Below are 16441 nucleotides of genomic sequence, written 5' to 3'. Positions count from 1 at the left end.
ACTTGCATAATTAAGAGATTGTATAGACGGAAGGAGAATAGCACGTCCACATAGGCGTGTATAAAAACTGTGACAGGCAAGAAAAGGCAGATCTGAAAATGCCGTGAAGACTACTGTTATGGTTGCCTCCACGCTGGCTGGAAGTTGGACAGTAGAAAGGATGCTCATAGCGCTCACCAAAGGACAATCCGCACTGTAGACACTATAAGCACTGCAGACTCCACAAACCACCGTTGCTGGGCTGGGATCTCGCCGTCTGCTATCCACCCTGGACCTACGACCAGGCTCCAGGTTCCAGAAGGTGAACCTCTTCCTTCTGTAGAGCGAAGCAGGATCAGGAACAAGAGCTCTTACAAGAGCTCAGTAGCTAAGGGAGTATGAAGAGCATAGCAATCCCTGTAGTGATTATAGCTGTCCCCTACAAACATGAGTCGAGGCTGCAAGTTAGAGGGCCAAGTAGTTCTCTTTAATTGGCACCAAAGGGCCTTCTTTTATGAAGGTCTTACACATACAGGGCCGCCCACAGGGTTTTGCAGAACAACCAATAAACACGTAACATACAGTAAAAACACACCCATCAATGACACACAAATCCTCCCCTCTGCCTGTGATATACCGTATATACTCGAGTATAAGCCGACCCGAATATAAGCCGAGGCCCCTAATTTTACCCAAAAAAACTGGCAAAACTTATTGTAACGGATCACCTGGCACCCCGACTTGGTACCTCCGTTAATGGATGCTCCTAGTGCTTCCTGAGGACTCCAAGCACTCTGGCAGACACCACAATCACCGAATCCGAGAAACCTTTTAAATTCTCCCAAGCATATGAATGCTGTAGACCGTTGAATAGAAACCATACGAATAGGCTTGCACTCCTAGCAGTCAACTGGAACAGCATACAATAAATCCTTCCCCCAATAATGAGACGACACATCACTTTGAGGGTAAAACAGGAACTCTGGACTGGCTCATCCAGCCTGGCTTTTATTTCCAACTCACACATACAGGCCACACCCAGGGGGAGGCATAAAAGAACCAAGGACATAGATGTTACCTCCCACACATCCCCTCCCCTTAGTGTGACACATAATCCCATTATGCATACAGTGTAACATATACTTTTACACAACTTTCATAACTTTAAAACCATACATCATATTCACATAAAAATACATATCCACAATCAATCCATTCAGGGGAACAACATATTAAAAAATGGCATGAATCCGACCAGGGGTTAAAAAGTTACTAAAAGTATCTTTTGTTCCTTTCTGGCTGGCAGAAAAAACATCCCCACAATGCACCCTGGTTTCCTCCCTTCTGCCCTGGAGTTAATTGGAGAAGTAATCCAATTACCCAGGACTAAAGGCAGACTCCATTAACCACATGGTTGCAAAACAACATAAAACACTTTAAAATACATAAAGTCACATTTACACATAACACACAGACATTTCACCTATCCCCAGATAGCTGGGATCTGCACGCACAAAACTACCGAATAGCGCGCAGATCCTACTCACACAGTACAATTGCCATGGAGCTAAAGTCTTTCCCATAGTCTTTCATTATATAGATAGGCTCCATGGTATGGCTATCTGGGGTATCACATTCCCATAAAGTCTGGTCCATAGTCCAAAGGCAAGAGGCGGGCAAGCAGCCCCCTCCAAGGACACGTGGCGAGTTCGGTTTCGCCACACTTCTCCCCTTTACCCCCCAGACTAACAGGGTATCTGACCTCCTGCCGGTCCGTGCCCTGGTTAGTCCAGCAACCCACCCATGAAGCACAAACAGCAGTACCTCCCACCCACAATAACTGGTTACTACACCTGGGTAGAGGAGAACTTTGTCCAGGTCCAGGTGCCTCACCACGGCTGTGTGGGGGACTGGTAGTCTGCCTTGGTGGGTTGCTGAGTGGGCAGAGACCAGCGGTACTCTGCCCTGGTGCCAGCGCTACCACTGAAGTAGCCTGATTGGAGCCTGGTTGTGGGAGGGGGAGACCGACCGTCTCCCCTCTGGGTACACAGCTCTGCTGCTGGAGACAGACTGTCTCCCCTTTGGCTAAACAGCCCTGTCGTGGGGGGGCAGGACCGACCGTCCCTACCCCCTGTGCTGGAAGTGCAGAGACCACTGTCCCGTCTGCACAGGTGTGGGGCTTACAGTCTCCCCCTGGTACATTAAGCTGCCGCTGGGGAGAGGTGGTAACCAGCTCCTCTCCCATTAGAACACTCTGCCGCTGGGGAATGGAGACTGGGCTCTCTATTCCCTGTACATTAATGATCCGCCGCTGGGGAGAGATGGTAACAATCTCCTCTCCCATACATACTTCCCGTCTCTGCGGAGGGAGACCGACTGTCTCTCCTCCCAGCACAGAGTCCTGCTGAGGGGGAAAGGAGGCTGGGCTCTCCATTCCCTGCTGGATACTCTGCCGCTGGGGAATGGAGACTGGGCTCCCAATTCCCAACAAATCACACTGCCGCTGGGGAGCGAGGATGGCCCCTTCAGCTCCCTGTAACTTGGGCACAGAGACCACGGTCCCATCTGCGCTGGTGTGGGGCTTATGGTCTCCCCTTGGTGGATTAGGCTGCCGCTGGAGAGAGGGTGTAACAAGCTCCTCTCTCTGAACTGTAACCTGCCGCTGGGGAGCAAGGATGGCCCCTTCAGCTCCCTGTAACTTGGGCACAGAGACCACGGTCCCATCTGCGCTGGTGTGGGGCTTACTGTCTCCCCTTGGTGTGCTAAGCTGCCGCTGGGGAGAGGGGATAAGAGGCTCCTCTCCCTGAACCGTAGACTGCCGCTGGGGAGCAAGGACGGCCACTTCAGCTCCCTGTAGCTTGGCCGCAGAGACCACGGTCCCATCTGCGTTGGTGAGGGGCTTACTATCTCCCCTTGGTGTGCTAAGCTGCCGCTGGGGAGGAAGGACGACACCTTCAGCTGCTTTTTTGTCTGCTAGACCCTGCAGATACGCTGCCGCTACTTTCCTTGTGCTCTGTATGTATTTCTCCTCCGGGGGTTCTGGTCCAAAGAAAGCCAGCAGCATTTTCATCATAGCGTCAAACTCCTGTTGACTGTAACTGGGCGCCATGCTTGCCCTGCCGACGTTGCTTGTTTTGTAGATAGGGGCGCTGTACGGGTACTAGCGTTGCCCTCCCTTTGTAATCCAAACGAACTGTGTCTCCGAGCTGCTTTACCTCACACTAGGACGCCATCCCACCGCTGCCACCAATGTAACGGATCACCTGGCACCCCGACTTGGTACCTCCGTTAATGGATGCTCCTAGTGCTTCCTGAGGACTCCAAGCACTCTGGCAGACACCACAATCACCGAATCCGAGAAACCTTTTAAATTCTCCCAAGCATATGAATGCTGTAGACCGTTGAATAGGAACCATACGAATAGGCTTGCACTCCTAGCAGTCAACTGGAACAGCATACAATAAATCCTTCCCCCAATAATGAGACGACACATCACTTTGAGGGTAAAACAGGAACTCTGGACTGGCTCATCCAGCCTGGCTTTTATTTCCAACTCACACATACAGGCCACACCCAGGGGGAGGCATAAAAGAACCAAGGACATAGATGTTACCTCCCACACATCCCCTCCCCTTAGTGTGACACATAATCCCATTATGCATACAGTGTAACATATACTTTTACACAACTTTCATAACTTTAAAACCATACATCATATTCACATAAAAATACATATCCACAATCAATCCATTCAGGGGAACAACATATTAAAAAATGGCATGAATCCGACCAGGGGTTAAAAAGTTACTAAAAGTATCTTTTGTTCCTTTCTGGCTGGCAGAAAAAACATCCCCACAATGCACCCTGGTTTCCTCCCTTCTGCCCTGGAGTTAATTGGAGAAGTAATCCAATTACCCAGGACTAAAGGCAGACTCCATTAACCACATGGTTGCAAAACAACATAAAACACTTTAAAATACATAAAGTCACATTTACACATAACACACAGACATTTCACCTATCCCCAGATAGCTGGGATCTGCACGCACAAAACTACCGAATAGCGCGCAGATCCTACTCACACAGTACAATTGCCATGGAGCTAAAGTCTTTCCCATAGTCTTTCATTATATAGATAGGCTCCATGGTATGGCTATCTGGGGTATCACATTCCCATAAAGTCTGGTCCATAGTCCAAAGGCAAGAGGCGGGCAAGCAGCCCCCTCCAAGGACACGTGGCGAGTTCGGTTTCGCCACACTTATTGACTCGAGTATAAGACTAGGGTGGGAAATGCAGCAGCTACTGGTAAATTTCTAAATAAAATTAGATCCTAAAAAAATTATATTAATTGAATATTTATTTCCAGTGTGTGTATATAATGAATGCAGTGTGTGTGTATGAATGCAGTGTGTGTGTGTATGAATGCAGTGTGTGTATGAGTGCAGCGTGTGTATGAATGCAGTGTGTGTGTATGAGTGCAGTGTGTGTGTGTATGAATGCAGTGTGTGTGTATGAATGCAGTGTGTGTGTATATGAGTGTAGCGTGTGTATGAGTGCAGCGTGTGTATGAGTGCAGCGTGTGTATGAGTGCAGCGTGTGTATGAGTGCAGCGTGTGTATGAGTGCAGCGTGTGTATGAGTGCAGCGTGTGTGTATGAGTGCAGCGTGTGTGTATGAGTGCAGTGTGTGTGTATGAATGCAGTGTGTGTATGAATGCAGTGTGTGTGTGTGTGTGTGTATGAGTGCAGTGTGTATGAGTGTAGTGTGTATGAGTGCAGTGTGTGTATGAGTGCAGTGTGTGTATGAATGCTGTGTGTATGAATGCAGTGTGTGTGTGTGTGTATGAGTGCAGTGTGTATGAATGCAGTGTGTATGAATGCAGTGTGTATGAATGCAGTGTGTGTGTATGAGTGCAGTGTGTATGAGTGCAGTGTGTATGAGTGCAGTGTGTATGAATGCAGTGAGTGTGTGTATGAGTGCAGTGTGTGTATGAGTGCAGTGTGTGCATGAATGCAGTGTGTGTGTGTGTATGAGTGCAGTGTGTATGAGTGCAGTGTGTGTGTGTGTGTGTGTATGTGTGTGTTGCAGAGCCTTGGGGGGGGCAATTTTATTATTTTTTTTTACATTATTTTAATATTTTTTTTCATTTTTTTTATTTACTTATTCTTTTTTTTAATTATTTTCATATTTTATTATTATTATTATTATTTATTATTTGTAATGTTATTTTTTTTTAATTATTATTTTATTATTAATTTATTTTTGTTTCGTCCCCCCTCCCTGCTTGCTAGCTGGCCAGGGAGGGGGGCTCCTTCCCTGGTGGTCCAGTGGATGGGCACTGTGTAGGAGGGGGCTGTGGGGGCTGCAGAGATGTTACTTACCTTTCCTGCAGCTCCTGTCAGCTCTCTCCTCCTCCGCCGGTCCGTTCAGCTCTTCTGTCAGCTCACAGTGTAAGTCTCGCGAGAGCCGTGGCTCTCGCGAGATTTACACTGGGAGCTGACCGAGGTGCTGAACGGACGGCGCGGAGGAGGAGAGAGCTGACAGGAGCTGCAGGAGAGGTAAGTAACGCTCTCTCACAGCCCCCACAGCCCCTGTCTGTATTATGGCAATGCAAATTGCCATAATACAGACTATTGACTCGAGTATAAGCCGGGTTGGGGTTTTTCAGCACAAAAAATTTGCTGAAAAACTCGGCTTATACTCGAGTATATACGGTAATTACTGAACACAATCAGTGGCGTACATACCGGGGTCGCGACTGCGACTGGGCCCGGCCCACCAGGGGGCCCGGCCGCCCTGCGACCCAGGTATTTATGTCACTGGGCCAGCCTCTTCTCCTGGGGGACCCAGGAGCCGGCCACCGCAGGGCCCCCCGAGGCTGGCCCTGCTGTCACCCGGCTGGCTGGTCCGGCGCACGCGCGAGGGAGCACTCTCCCCTGAGTGCTTCCTCCTTAGCTCCCTCACGCACCGCGTACTGATACCGGAGCCGGAAGATGACGTCATCTTCCGGCTCCGTCGTCAGTATGTGTTATGTTGGCCTATGCCTGTCTTGATATGTGTGTGTTTCTCTATATGTTTCTGTGAGTATGCATCTGTTGGTGAGCGTATAATCATAACCTGTATTAAAAGTAAAAAGCAAAGTTACATTTTCATGTATTCCTTTCACAAGTAGCAATACCATCAATAACATTTGCAACAATGCCTCAGTTAAACCTACGGGTTCTGGGCCAGTTTCAGAGATCACACTTGGTACTTATTTAAATGAATACTAAGCCTGTATACATAAAACATATAACTACTCATACTTTTATATTTTTTTTAGTATCAACTTTTGGGTTGCATTAACCGCATAGTGGTGTCTTACCAATCACAGTGAATATTACTGGAGCACTCTTAACAGACTCCACTAGACGTCCTTTAATATTTTTCTTGTAGGTGCAAGTATAAGACCCATTGGAATTATTTTGTATTCTCAGTAGTAAGTTAGATTCCATGGGCACTGGTAGGTTTCCAATCTTGTATAAAGTATATGAAACATCAGGCGATTCAGTCTTACACAGCATTTGTATTGTTTCTCCAATGATATATACCAAGTGGTTTGGATGTGGCAACAAAATTGGAGAACTTGGAGGATCTAAAATAAATTATACAGAATGAGAATTAGGGACATATATTACCTAATACATCTTACAAGTAAATCCTGCAAACACAAGATAAAACATTATCATTAAAAAGAGCAAATTTGTCATCCAAAATTGCAGGCAGCATTACAGCCAGTTTTTTTATGTACAGAAACTGGCTGATGTAGAAATATAGCTACACGCATTAAGGCACAGAAACAATAATTAAAATACAGTTATTCCATTTAATATTCTCTTAGCATGTGATGTAAGGATGACAGGAGTGTTTTTTTATGGTCCTTGTGATGTGCTTAGTCCACATTTAGTGCCACCATCAGGGGGTCTACCTGGAACTGCATTAAGTGGTCGAGCTCTGGGGCCCACATAGAGCCCTATAATACTGTGTGGTCTGGTTGTGGAGATATAAATGTCTTCATAACCTGATTGGATTGTAGATTGGTAGTGGACTAGGTCACTTATTGCAAAGTACTGTCTGCCTCATTAACCTACTACATGGATGTACTGAGAGGAAGTAATATGATATCCCTTCCTTCCAGCATGTAGAGAAAGCCACACAGGATGTACTGCAACGCTTACTCTGTACATAGTTCAGTCCCCACAGGACGCCATGGAACCCATCACTTTGGCTGCAAAAATGTCAATGTGTGGCTGAATGTGAGTGGCAGTGTGCTTCTGTTTGGCATTGTCCATCTAGCAATGTGTATCAGTGTGTATGTGCATGTATTAGTATGTGTGTATGTGTCTGAGAAGGCATATTTGTGTGTGTGCATGTATGTGTGTCTGGTAGTGTGTGTTGATGGGCCTAGTCAGTGTTTCTGATGGCGCCCCTTTCCCCACTACACTAAATTGCTAACGAAATGGGAAGGCAGAATGAAATCTGTGTTTCTGGGGCATGTGTCCTGGAGATGTGACATAATATCTGAGCCCTTACTTGCTGCTAGTTTGAACCTTTGACACAACGATTTAGTTGAGTCTCATATACTTAGATCACGAAAGGTGATGGTCCTCTTTATTTTTCAGAATCTGCAATGCATTCGTATGTAGTGACAAAACTGCTAGTATTGAGATAGTGACAGAATCAAAGCTTATATTGTTTAGATACAGTAATAGAGTTCTGAGTACTGAGGTACAGTTTCAGAACTCATAATATAGTTACAATGACAGAGCACATAGCATGGAGGTGCTGTGGCAGAGTTTAAGGTATGAGAGTGATGTGATGAAGGTCATGGCATGAAAGTACAGAGCTCATTAAATGATAGTACTGTAGCGGAGTAGATGTAACATATTCTTCCTCACCTTGCAGTCTCTGCTGCAGATCCACGGCAAAATATACCCCACGTCCGCTCACGTGATTGATGATGTCGGCGTGCATGCACGTTTTGGGGTCAAAGAGCGATCTCAGCCAATCAGAATAGTAAAGCAGGTATTTAAATCTAAAAATACCTTCCCTCATTGCCCTGTCGTGGTTTCCCTAGTGGTTGTCCTAGAGTGCGTTCCTTATTCTGGTTATTCGACTTTGACTTTTGATGCTCTTCTTCGCCCTTCTAATCCCCCTCCTTCTACCACCTTGTCCACCACAAACTTTTTCCAAATGGATGGCTGCTCACTTCCTTAAACTCAACTTGTCTAAAACAGAACTTCTGGTCTTTCCTCCCTCAAGTGTTACTACTCCCATGTCTGTCTCCCTCCAAGTCAACAGCCCTACCATCACCTCTACCTCGCAGGCTCGCTGCCTAGGTGTTCTTTTCGACTCCAACCTCTCCTTCACTCCTCATGTCCAATCAATCGCCAAATTCTGTCGCTTCCATCTCAAAAACATAGCGCGCCTCTGCCCCTATTTAATCCCTGATGCGGCTAAGGTGCTGGTCCATGCTCTTGTTCTCTCTCGCCTGGACTATTGCAGTACTCTTCTCAGTGGTCTTACATGTTCCCAGATTGCACCGTTGCACTCTATAATGAATGTAACGGCAAGGATCATTTTCCTGTCCGCTCGCCCCTTCCACGCCTCCCCGTCTGTCAGTCCCTGCATTGGCTTCCAGTTAGATATGGGGCTCAATTTAAAATTCTAGTGATTGCTTACAAGTCGCTACATAATGCTGCTCCAACCTACCTATCCTCCCTAACACACAAGTATGTCCCGTCGAGGCCCCTATGCTCTGCCAAAGACCTACGTAAATCCTCTGTTCGTACTCCCACCTCGAACGCTCGCCTCTAAGACTTTTCCAGAGCTGTACCTCTTCTCCGCAAGAATTTCACCAAGTCTCCACTCATTCAAAAAAATCATTGAAAACTCTTTTCTTGAAGAAAACATATCAATTAAACTGTTAGCAGGTTTTTATCCCCCACCCCCCATGACTCCTCTCCTGCAACTGTCAAAAATTACCTACTAAGCCCTCAGTGAATACTTTTCTAACAACCTACTTCGTACCCCTACTTTTACCCTTTGTGTCACTATACCCCACTCCCTCTAGAATGTAGAGCAGGGCCCTCCACCTCTCTGTTCGTGTACGTCCAGTTGTCTGGTTACAATTACATGTCTGTTAGTCCACCTATTGTACAGTGCTACGGAATCTGATGGCGCTATATAAATAATAAAATAATAATAATAATAAAACAAATACAATACGCTGTAGTTGTTCTGGTGACTACAGTGTCCATTTAAGCAAAATCAGTAAATTGTGTTTTTTTCTTTTTTTAACATATTATTCACAATAGTGTTATGTATACATATACGGTATCAGAAGAAAGTCCTATCTGTCTTCTGAAAAATAATATAAAGCATTATTATTAACTATAGTACACAATATAATTTGTTGGTGCACTTTTAAAGAAAGTGTTAAATTAAGATTGACTGACCAGAAAGTGATTTTTTTCTTTTTAGCCATTAGCACATTATCTCTCAAGAAACACTTGATCTTTAAGGAGTGATTGGGCCTACTTTTTTTTCAAATAAAAACTCACCAATGACATCAACGATAACATAAGGGCTCCTTTGTGATGTTATATTTCTCCCATATACGTTGATAGAGTACATACAGGAATATTGGCCAGAATCCTCGCGAGTCATATTCAAAATGCCATAACTTCTAACATTATCAGCTGTTTCCTGCATGTAGACTTCTTTTTTATTTTTGTAAAACTGACTTGCAACATAATTCTTTTGAGAAAAGGCGCATGTGATACTGACATTCTCTCCCTTCACATACACAGGACACAGTGGGTTTAGAAAGATGGAAGGAAACGGAGGAGAATCTGTAATAGAGAAAGACATGAGATATAGAAATTACAATAAATTACTTATCAACCAATGATTGAAAGTAATGGAAGTAAAAATTATTCCTCATGGCTTCACTTAACTGTTACATATACACATTGTCTGCGACTTAGGCTTGAGGGCAATTTTACATGCAATTTTTTAAATTCAAGTAAATCACTCATGTAAAACAAAGGAGATTCACAATTATTTTCTTGACTAGAGTATTGTGTGTCCAATATCTGTGTCTTAATTAGAAGGTTTCCTGGACTTTGCTACTGCATGCCCTTTGCCACATTTAGAGTTTTTTTCCCCACAAAAGGTTTGATTTTGCCCCCTGCGTTAATGCATGGCATTGCTCAACTGTGTATTGCTCCAGTGTGGATGTTAGTGTGAGGACAGCAATACAGTGGTTAAATACAGGCTCTTGAACACCCTGGGCAGTCTACTTTATCCAAATGTGTGCTTTTTTGTAGCAGTTTTGGATTCTTTGACTACTCTTAAAGTTTTTGCTCAGCAGACCAAAATTTGCAAGGTTTAGCTATAAAAACTGCAATTGGCTTCTTGCAATATTCAGAGGTGTGCAATACGTTTGGATTAATTCAGTCACATGTGTTACATTTGCAACATAATTTAGGGTTGGCTATTACACACCTAGCAATCAAATTTGTGTTAATTATGCTGATGGGAGCATTGTTTATTAAAGAGTTATTTTTTTGTGAATATGCATATATCAATAAAGTTATTTATTTATGCCATTATCCATACACAGTATACATACACCTGTATTGCTGGTCCATAGTCTAATTGCTAAATTTGTTGTCATTTGATTATCCATGTGGTGGTTTGAAATGCTATTTGTTCTATCAGCCATGCCTGTCATCAGGGATGTACAGGCAGCACCAAAATAAGCTGCCTATTCAAACAGGGGAGCCTGTGAAGGCATGTGGTCTACTTGGTCAAATAAAAGTATGAACTGCATTGCGGATCTCCTATGGAGTAGGGTGCAATACTTAACTGCACTATTTGCTCCCTTTAAACATGTGTGTGTCAGTGCCTGGATGATGTGGTGGTATATCAGTTCCTCCCAACACAACAAACATACACTCACATACAAATACATACCATATTTATTCGAGTATAACGCGCATTTTTTTTAACCGATTTTTAATTTAAAATTAAGGGTGCGCGTTATACTCGAATAAATATACCTTCCAGGACCGCCGGGCTCATTACAAGCCCGGCGGTCCTGGGGGGGTGGGCAGCAAGCGTTTACTCCCCTCCGTGCAGCTCCTCCAGCTTCCCAGTGTAAATCTCGCGAGACCCGCGGCCAGCTCTGACGCTCTGACGTCGTCAGAGCTGGCCGCGGGTCTCGCGAGATGTACACTGGGAAGCTGGAGGAGCTGCACGGAGGTGAGTAAACGCTTGCTGCCCACCCCCCCAGGACCGCCGGGCTTGTAATGAGCCCGGCGGTCGGTATTATCGAGCACCCACTCGAATATTTATTCGAGTATAACAAGCACCCTAATTTTAGATTAAAAATCGGTATAAAATTTTATACTGATTTTTAATCGAAAATTAGGGGTGCGCGTTATACTCGAATAAATACGGTACTCAAAAAACAGGAAGATACCAGGTACTCAAAAAAAAACCACACACATGGTTATCCACTGAACTATTCCCAAATTAAATCTCAATAGAAAAATTGAGGCAATAGCCACTCCAGGAAAATTCTCAAATTCAGCCACAGTTAAAATTTGGCTATTTTTGCTCCAGTTTTCCATTTTCATTTTCCAGGATTTCATTTGCGAAACTTTGGAATTTAATGAATAGCTCTGTGTTATGTTGGCAATTGCCTGTTAGGGAATGTGTTGTAATCTGTATATGTTTCTGTGAGTATGTATCTGTGGGTGTGTGCATGCTTGTCTATTGTTGTATAACTGCAGGACCTGAAAGGCACCCTGGAATTTTGCTAGCAATGGAATCCTTGTAATTGAAGATAGGATTTTTAATGTGAATACGGTTGTGGCGAAACCAACCTCACCACTGTGCACTGGAGGAGCCTGGTTGCTCGCCTGCTCCCTTTGGACTACCGTACGAGGGACCACCTAGGAGCTGGAGTGTGCCGTCAATTGACCGCCCAGAAGCTGCGGTTAACCGCAGCTTAATTGATGAACGCTGGGTGGCCTTTGTTCGTTTGCCGAACACGTGGCAGCGGACACTTTATTGCGCAAACACCGCTGAGCCGCCAGCCTCCTTACCTCGGCATTCGGTAGTGGAACCAACTGGCTGTTCATTCGGTAGTTTGACCGTATGAACAGCTTCACCCCAGATAGCCATGCCATGGAGCCTATTCGTGTAACAAAAGACTATGTGAAAGACTTTGGCTCCATGGCGATTGAACTATATGTATGTGATCTGAGGGCCATTCGGTAATAATGTGCGTTCAGATCTAAGCTATCTGGGGATATGTTGCATGTATGTGTTTTGTGTACTAAATGTGTCAGTGGGTAATTTTGAGTCTTTTACTGTCCTTTTGCCTGCCATGTGGGTAATGGAGTTTTGCCTCTGTCCTTGGAGATAATTGGATTACCGTATATACTCGAGTATAAGCCGACCCGAATATAAGCCAAGGCCCCTAATTTTACCCCAAAAAACTGGGAAAACTTATTGACTTGAGTATAAGACTAGGGTGGGAAATGCAGCAGCTACTGGTAAATTTCTAAATAAAATTACCATATATACTCGAGTATAAGCCGACCCGAATATAAGCCGAAGCCCCTAATTTTACCAAAAAAAACTAGGAAAACGTATTGACTCGAGTATAAGACTAGGGTGAGAAATGCAGCAGCTACTGGTAAATTTCTAAATAAAATTAGATCCTAAAAAAAATATATTCATTGAATATTTATTTACAGTGTGTGTATAATGAATGCAGTGTGTGTGTATGAATGCAGTGTGTGTGTGAATGCAGTGTGTGTGTATGAATGCAGTGTGTGTGTATGAATGCAGTGTGTGTGTATGAATGCAGTGTGTGTGTATGAATGCAGTGAGTGTATGAATGCAGTGAGTGTATGAATGCAGTGTGAGTGTATGAATGCAGCGTGTGTGTATGAGTGCAGCATGTGTGTATGAGTGCAGCGTGTGTATGAGTTCAGCGTGTGTATATGAATGCAGTGTGTGTATATGAATGCAGTGTGTGTATGAGTGCAGTGTGTGTGTATGAGTGCAGTGTTTGTATGAGTGCAGTGTGTGTGTATGTGTTGCAGAGCCTTGGTGGGGGGTGGGCAATTTTTTTTTTATTATTTTAATTTTTTTTATTATTATTTATTATTATTTTTATTTATTTAATTTAATTATTATTATTTTTGTATTATTATTTATTTTTTTATTATTACTAATTATTTTTTTTCCGTCCCCCCTCCCTGCTTGATACATGGCAGGGAGGGGGGCTCTCCTTCCCTGGTGGTCCAGCATTGGCAGTTCAGTGGGGGGAAGGGGGGGCTGGGGCCGGGGCTCTCGCGAGACTTACACTGGGAGCTGACCGAGGTGCTGAACGGACGGCGCGGAGGAGGAGGGAGCTGACAGGAGCTGCAGGACAGGTAAGTTACAGCTCTGACAGCCCCCACAGCCCCTGTCTGTATTATGGCAATGCAAATTGCCATAATACAGACTATTGACTCGAGTATAAGCCGAGTTGGGGTTTTTTAGCACAAAAAATGTGCTAAAAAACTCGGCTTGTACTCGAGTATATACGGTAGATCCTAAAAAAATTATATTAATTGAATATTTATTTACAGTGTGTGTATACAATGAATGCAGTGTGTGTGTACATGCATGCAGTGTGTGTGTATATGAGTGCAGTGCGTGTGTATGAGTGCAGTGTGTGCAGTGTGTATGTATGAGTGCAGTGTGTGTGTGTATGAATGCAGTGTGTGTGTGTGTGTATGAGTGCAGTGTGTGTATGAGTGCAGTATGTGTATGAATGCAGTGTGTGTGTGTGAATGCAGTGTGCATGTGTATGAGTGCAGTGTGTATGTGTGTGATGCAGAGCCTTGGTGGGGGGTGGGAATTTTGAATATATTTTTTTATTATTATTTTATTTTTATTTTTGTTATATTATTTTATTTTTCATTATTATTTTTTTTTTAATATTATTATTTTATTATTTAATTTTTTTTTCGTCCCCCCTCCCTGCTTGATACATGGCAGGGAGGAGGGCTCTCCTTCCCTGGTGGTCCAGTGGCATTGGCAGTTCAGTGGGGGGAAGAAGGGGGCTGGCAGGAAGCACTTACCTCTCCTGCAGCTCCTGTCAGCTGCCTTCTCCTCCGCGCCGGTCCGTGCAGCTCCTCTGTCAGCTCCCAGTGTAAGTCTCGCGAGAGCCGCACTATGACCCCACGGCTCTCGCGAGACTTACACTGGGAGCTGACCGAGGTGCTGAAAGGACCGGCGCGGAGGAGAAGGGAGCTGACAGGAGCTGCAGGAGCTGCAGGAGAGGTAAGTAAACGCTGCTAGCCCCATTGTCTGTATTATGGCAATGTAAATTGCCATAATACAGACACTGACTCGAGTATAAGCCGAGTTGGGGTTTTTCAGCACAAAAAAAGTGCTGAAAAACTCGGCTTATACTCGAGTATATACGGTACTTCTCCAATTATCTCCAGGCCAGGGAGGAGGGATTGTGATGCATTGTGGGATTGTTTAAAGGTGTATGTATGTGATTGGTCAGTGTCCTATATGTTTCCCAGTTTCCCATCTGGTCCCCTAGGGGAGTGTCCACCAGGTGGGAAACCTGCATAAAAGCCAGGTAAGTAGCCCCAGTAAATAAGTTCCTGCTTAACCCTCAAAGTGAAGTGTCGTCTCATTCTTGGGGGGGAATTTGATTGTATGCCGATTGCCAGGAGTGTAAGCTGTTCATAGGGCTTTTCCTGTTCGGCTGCTTCCAGTGTTCGTGTGTCTCTTGTTCGGGAGTTGGTGAATTCGTGCCCTTTACAGTTCGGGAGTTTGGTGATTGCAGTAGCTGCTTGTCTATCTGGAAGGGGATTATCGCCTAAACGGTTTTTAACCTCTGGTGAGCAAAACGGTTCGTTACAACGGTTACCAAAAGAGAACATGTAGAATTGGTCTGCGCTTCTTCCAAATAACATTACACTTTACAATCACAATTTATATTTTTGTATTAAAAGGAAAAAGCAATGTTTTAGTTTCATGTATTCCGTTCACATGTAGCAATATCAATATTTTTGAGTATGTTTGTATTTGGAATGTGCTGATTAAGAATATGTGACTTTTATTAACATTTGATGTATAGTTTTAGAGTTATGAAAGTTGGGTAAAAAGTATGTTTTAAACTGTACGGCTAATTGGGTTACCTCTCAGGCTAAGGGGAGGAGATGTGTGGGATGTAACCAGTGTGTGATTGGCTAATGTATAATTGTCTGTGGGCGTCTCCCTTGCATGGGAGAATTGCATAAAAGCAGTGTGTGTGTCATTAAAAATCAGTCTTGTTCCAGCATTAAGCTTTGGCTCTTGTGTGGATTATTTGGCGATACCAGCGATTTATTACTCTGTGGATTACTTGGTGATTTTTTATTTTTTTTATTTTTTATTTTTTTAAATTCTTTATTTTAGTTGTGCGAGTTGTACATTTTGCTTGGTTAGCCACAACAGCTAGGTCAAGCGCATGCGTAACATATATAACAACATTATGGCAATTGTGTTTACTGCACATTTTTTTTTTTTTGGTAATAGTGAAGCATAGAAGATAACCACCGTTTGCAATTATACGAAACCTCGGCAGCTATAACAAGTATAACGTGTGTTAGTAAAGCGTCGGTACGGCAGTTATAGATGTTGCATTTTGCTAAGTGAAGTTAGCTAAATCTAGGGTAATGCAGTAGCTTGTAAATATGTAGAAAAGAGATTAGTTTCCACTTGGTCGGTGGCGTTAACGAGGGTAGTGGCACTGGGGGTGCTGCAGGTACCTAGGCGGATGCCTAGCGCATGCCACTACTACGCTGTTCTTTACTGTGTTAACAAGGTCCCCTCCATAGGAGTAGCGTAGATGTGCGTATGTCGTTGGGGAGTTGGGGACACAACTTGGGTTGACCGTCAAAGGGGTCAGTAAGTAAATTATGTAGAGAGTTGCATAGCATTTAAATGGCGTGTGATACAACTCCTGGTCGTTAAACTAAGATAGGCTGGGAGCCAATTGGAGTTGGGGGGGGGTTGGGTGGTATACTGGAGCCAGCGTCCCGGGTCTAACCCGGTGTCTATAGTATAAGCCCGCGGGCCCTACGAACATAAAATTGAAACGTGTGAGAAAATAAAGACATGTAACTTATTGTCCATGTTAAACTGGAGGTGGCGGTTCTTGGGGGTGTCTTCTCCGAAGCGCCCCCTGGTCCGGGATAAACGGAACGACATTTGCTGGGTCCCAAGTAGTTGTAGTTGGAGGGGGGTTTGTGAGGCCCAGTTTAGCCAGTACAGTGTCCATCTCTGTGATATCAGACACTTGGTGTTTAGTGTCCTGGTGTTGTATCGTGAGCACGTGAGCCGGTCCCCAGCG

General features: G+C 44.4%; 1 protein-coding gene across 1 annotated transcript in view; it reads right to left on the bottom strand.

The window, feature by feature from the left end:
* Positions 1 to 16441, bottom strand: part of LOC134612128 (uncharacterized) — a 73864-nt gene that overhangs the window by 27486 nt on the left and 29937 nt on the right. Inside the window, exons 5-6 of the mRNA XM_063456505.1 lie at positions 9582 to 9872; positions 6344 to 6613 (exon numbers count right to left, since the gene is read on the bottom strand). Of these exons, the coding sequence (XP_063312575.1) occupies positions 6344 to 6613; positions 9582 to 9872 (561 nt within the window). The remainder of the gene's footprint in view (positions 1 to 6343; positions 6614 to 9581; positions 9873 to 16441) is intronic.

This window comes from Pelobates fuscus, chromosome 5 (genome assembly GCF_036172605.1).
Source record: "Pelobates fuscus isolate aPelFus1 chromosome 5, aPelFus1.pri, whole genome shotgun sequence".
Taxonomy (NCBI): domain Eukaryota; kingdom Metazoa; phylum Chordata; class Amphibia; order Anura; family Pelobatidae; genus Pelobates; species Pelobates fuscus.
Note: the sequence above shows the minus strand (reverse complement) of the source record. Positions and strands in the feature narration are given on the sequence as shown.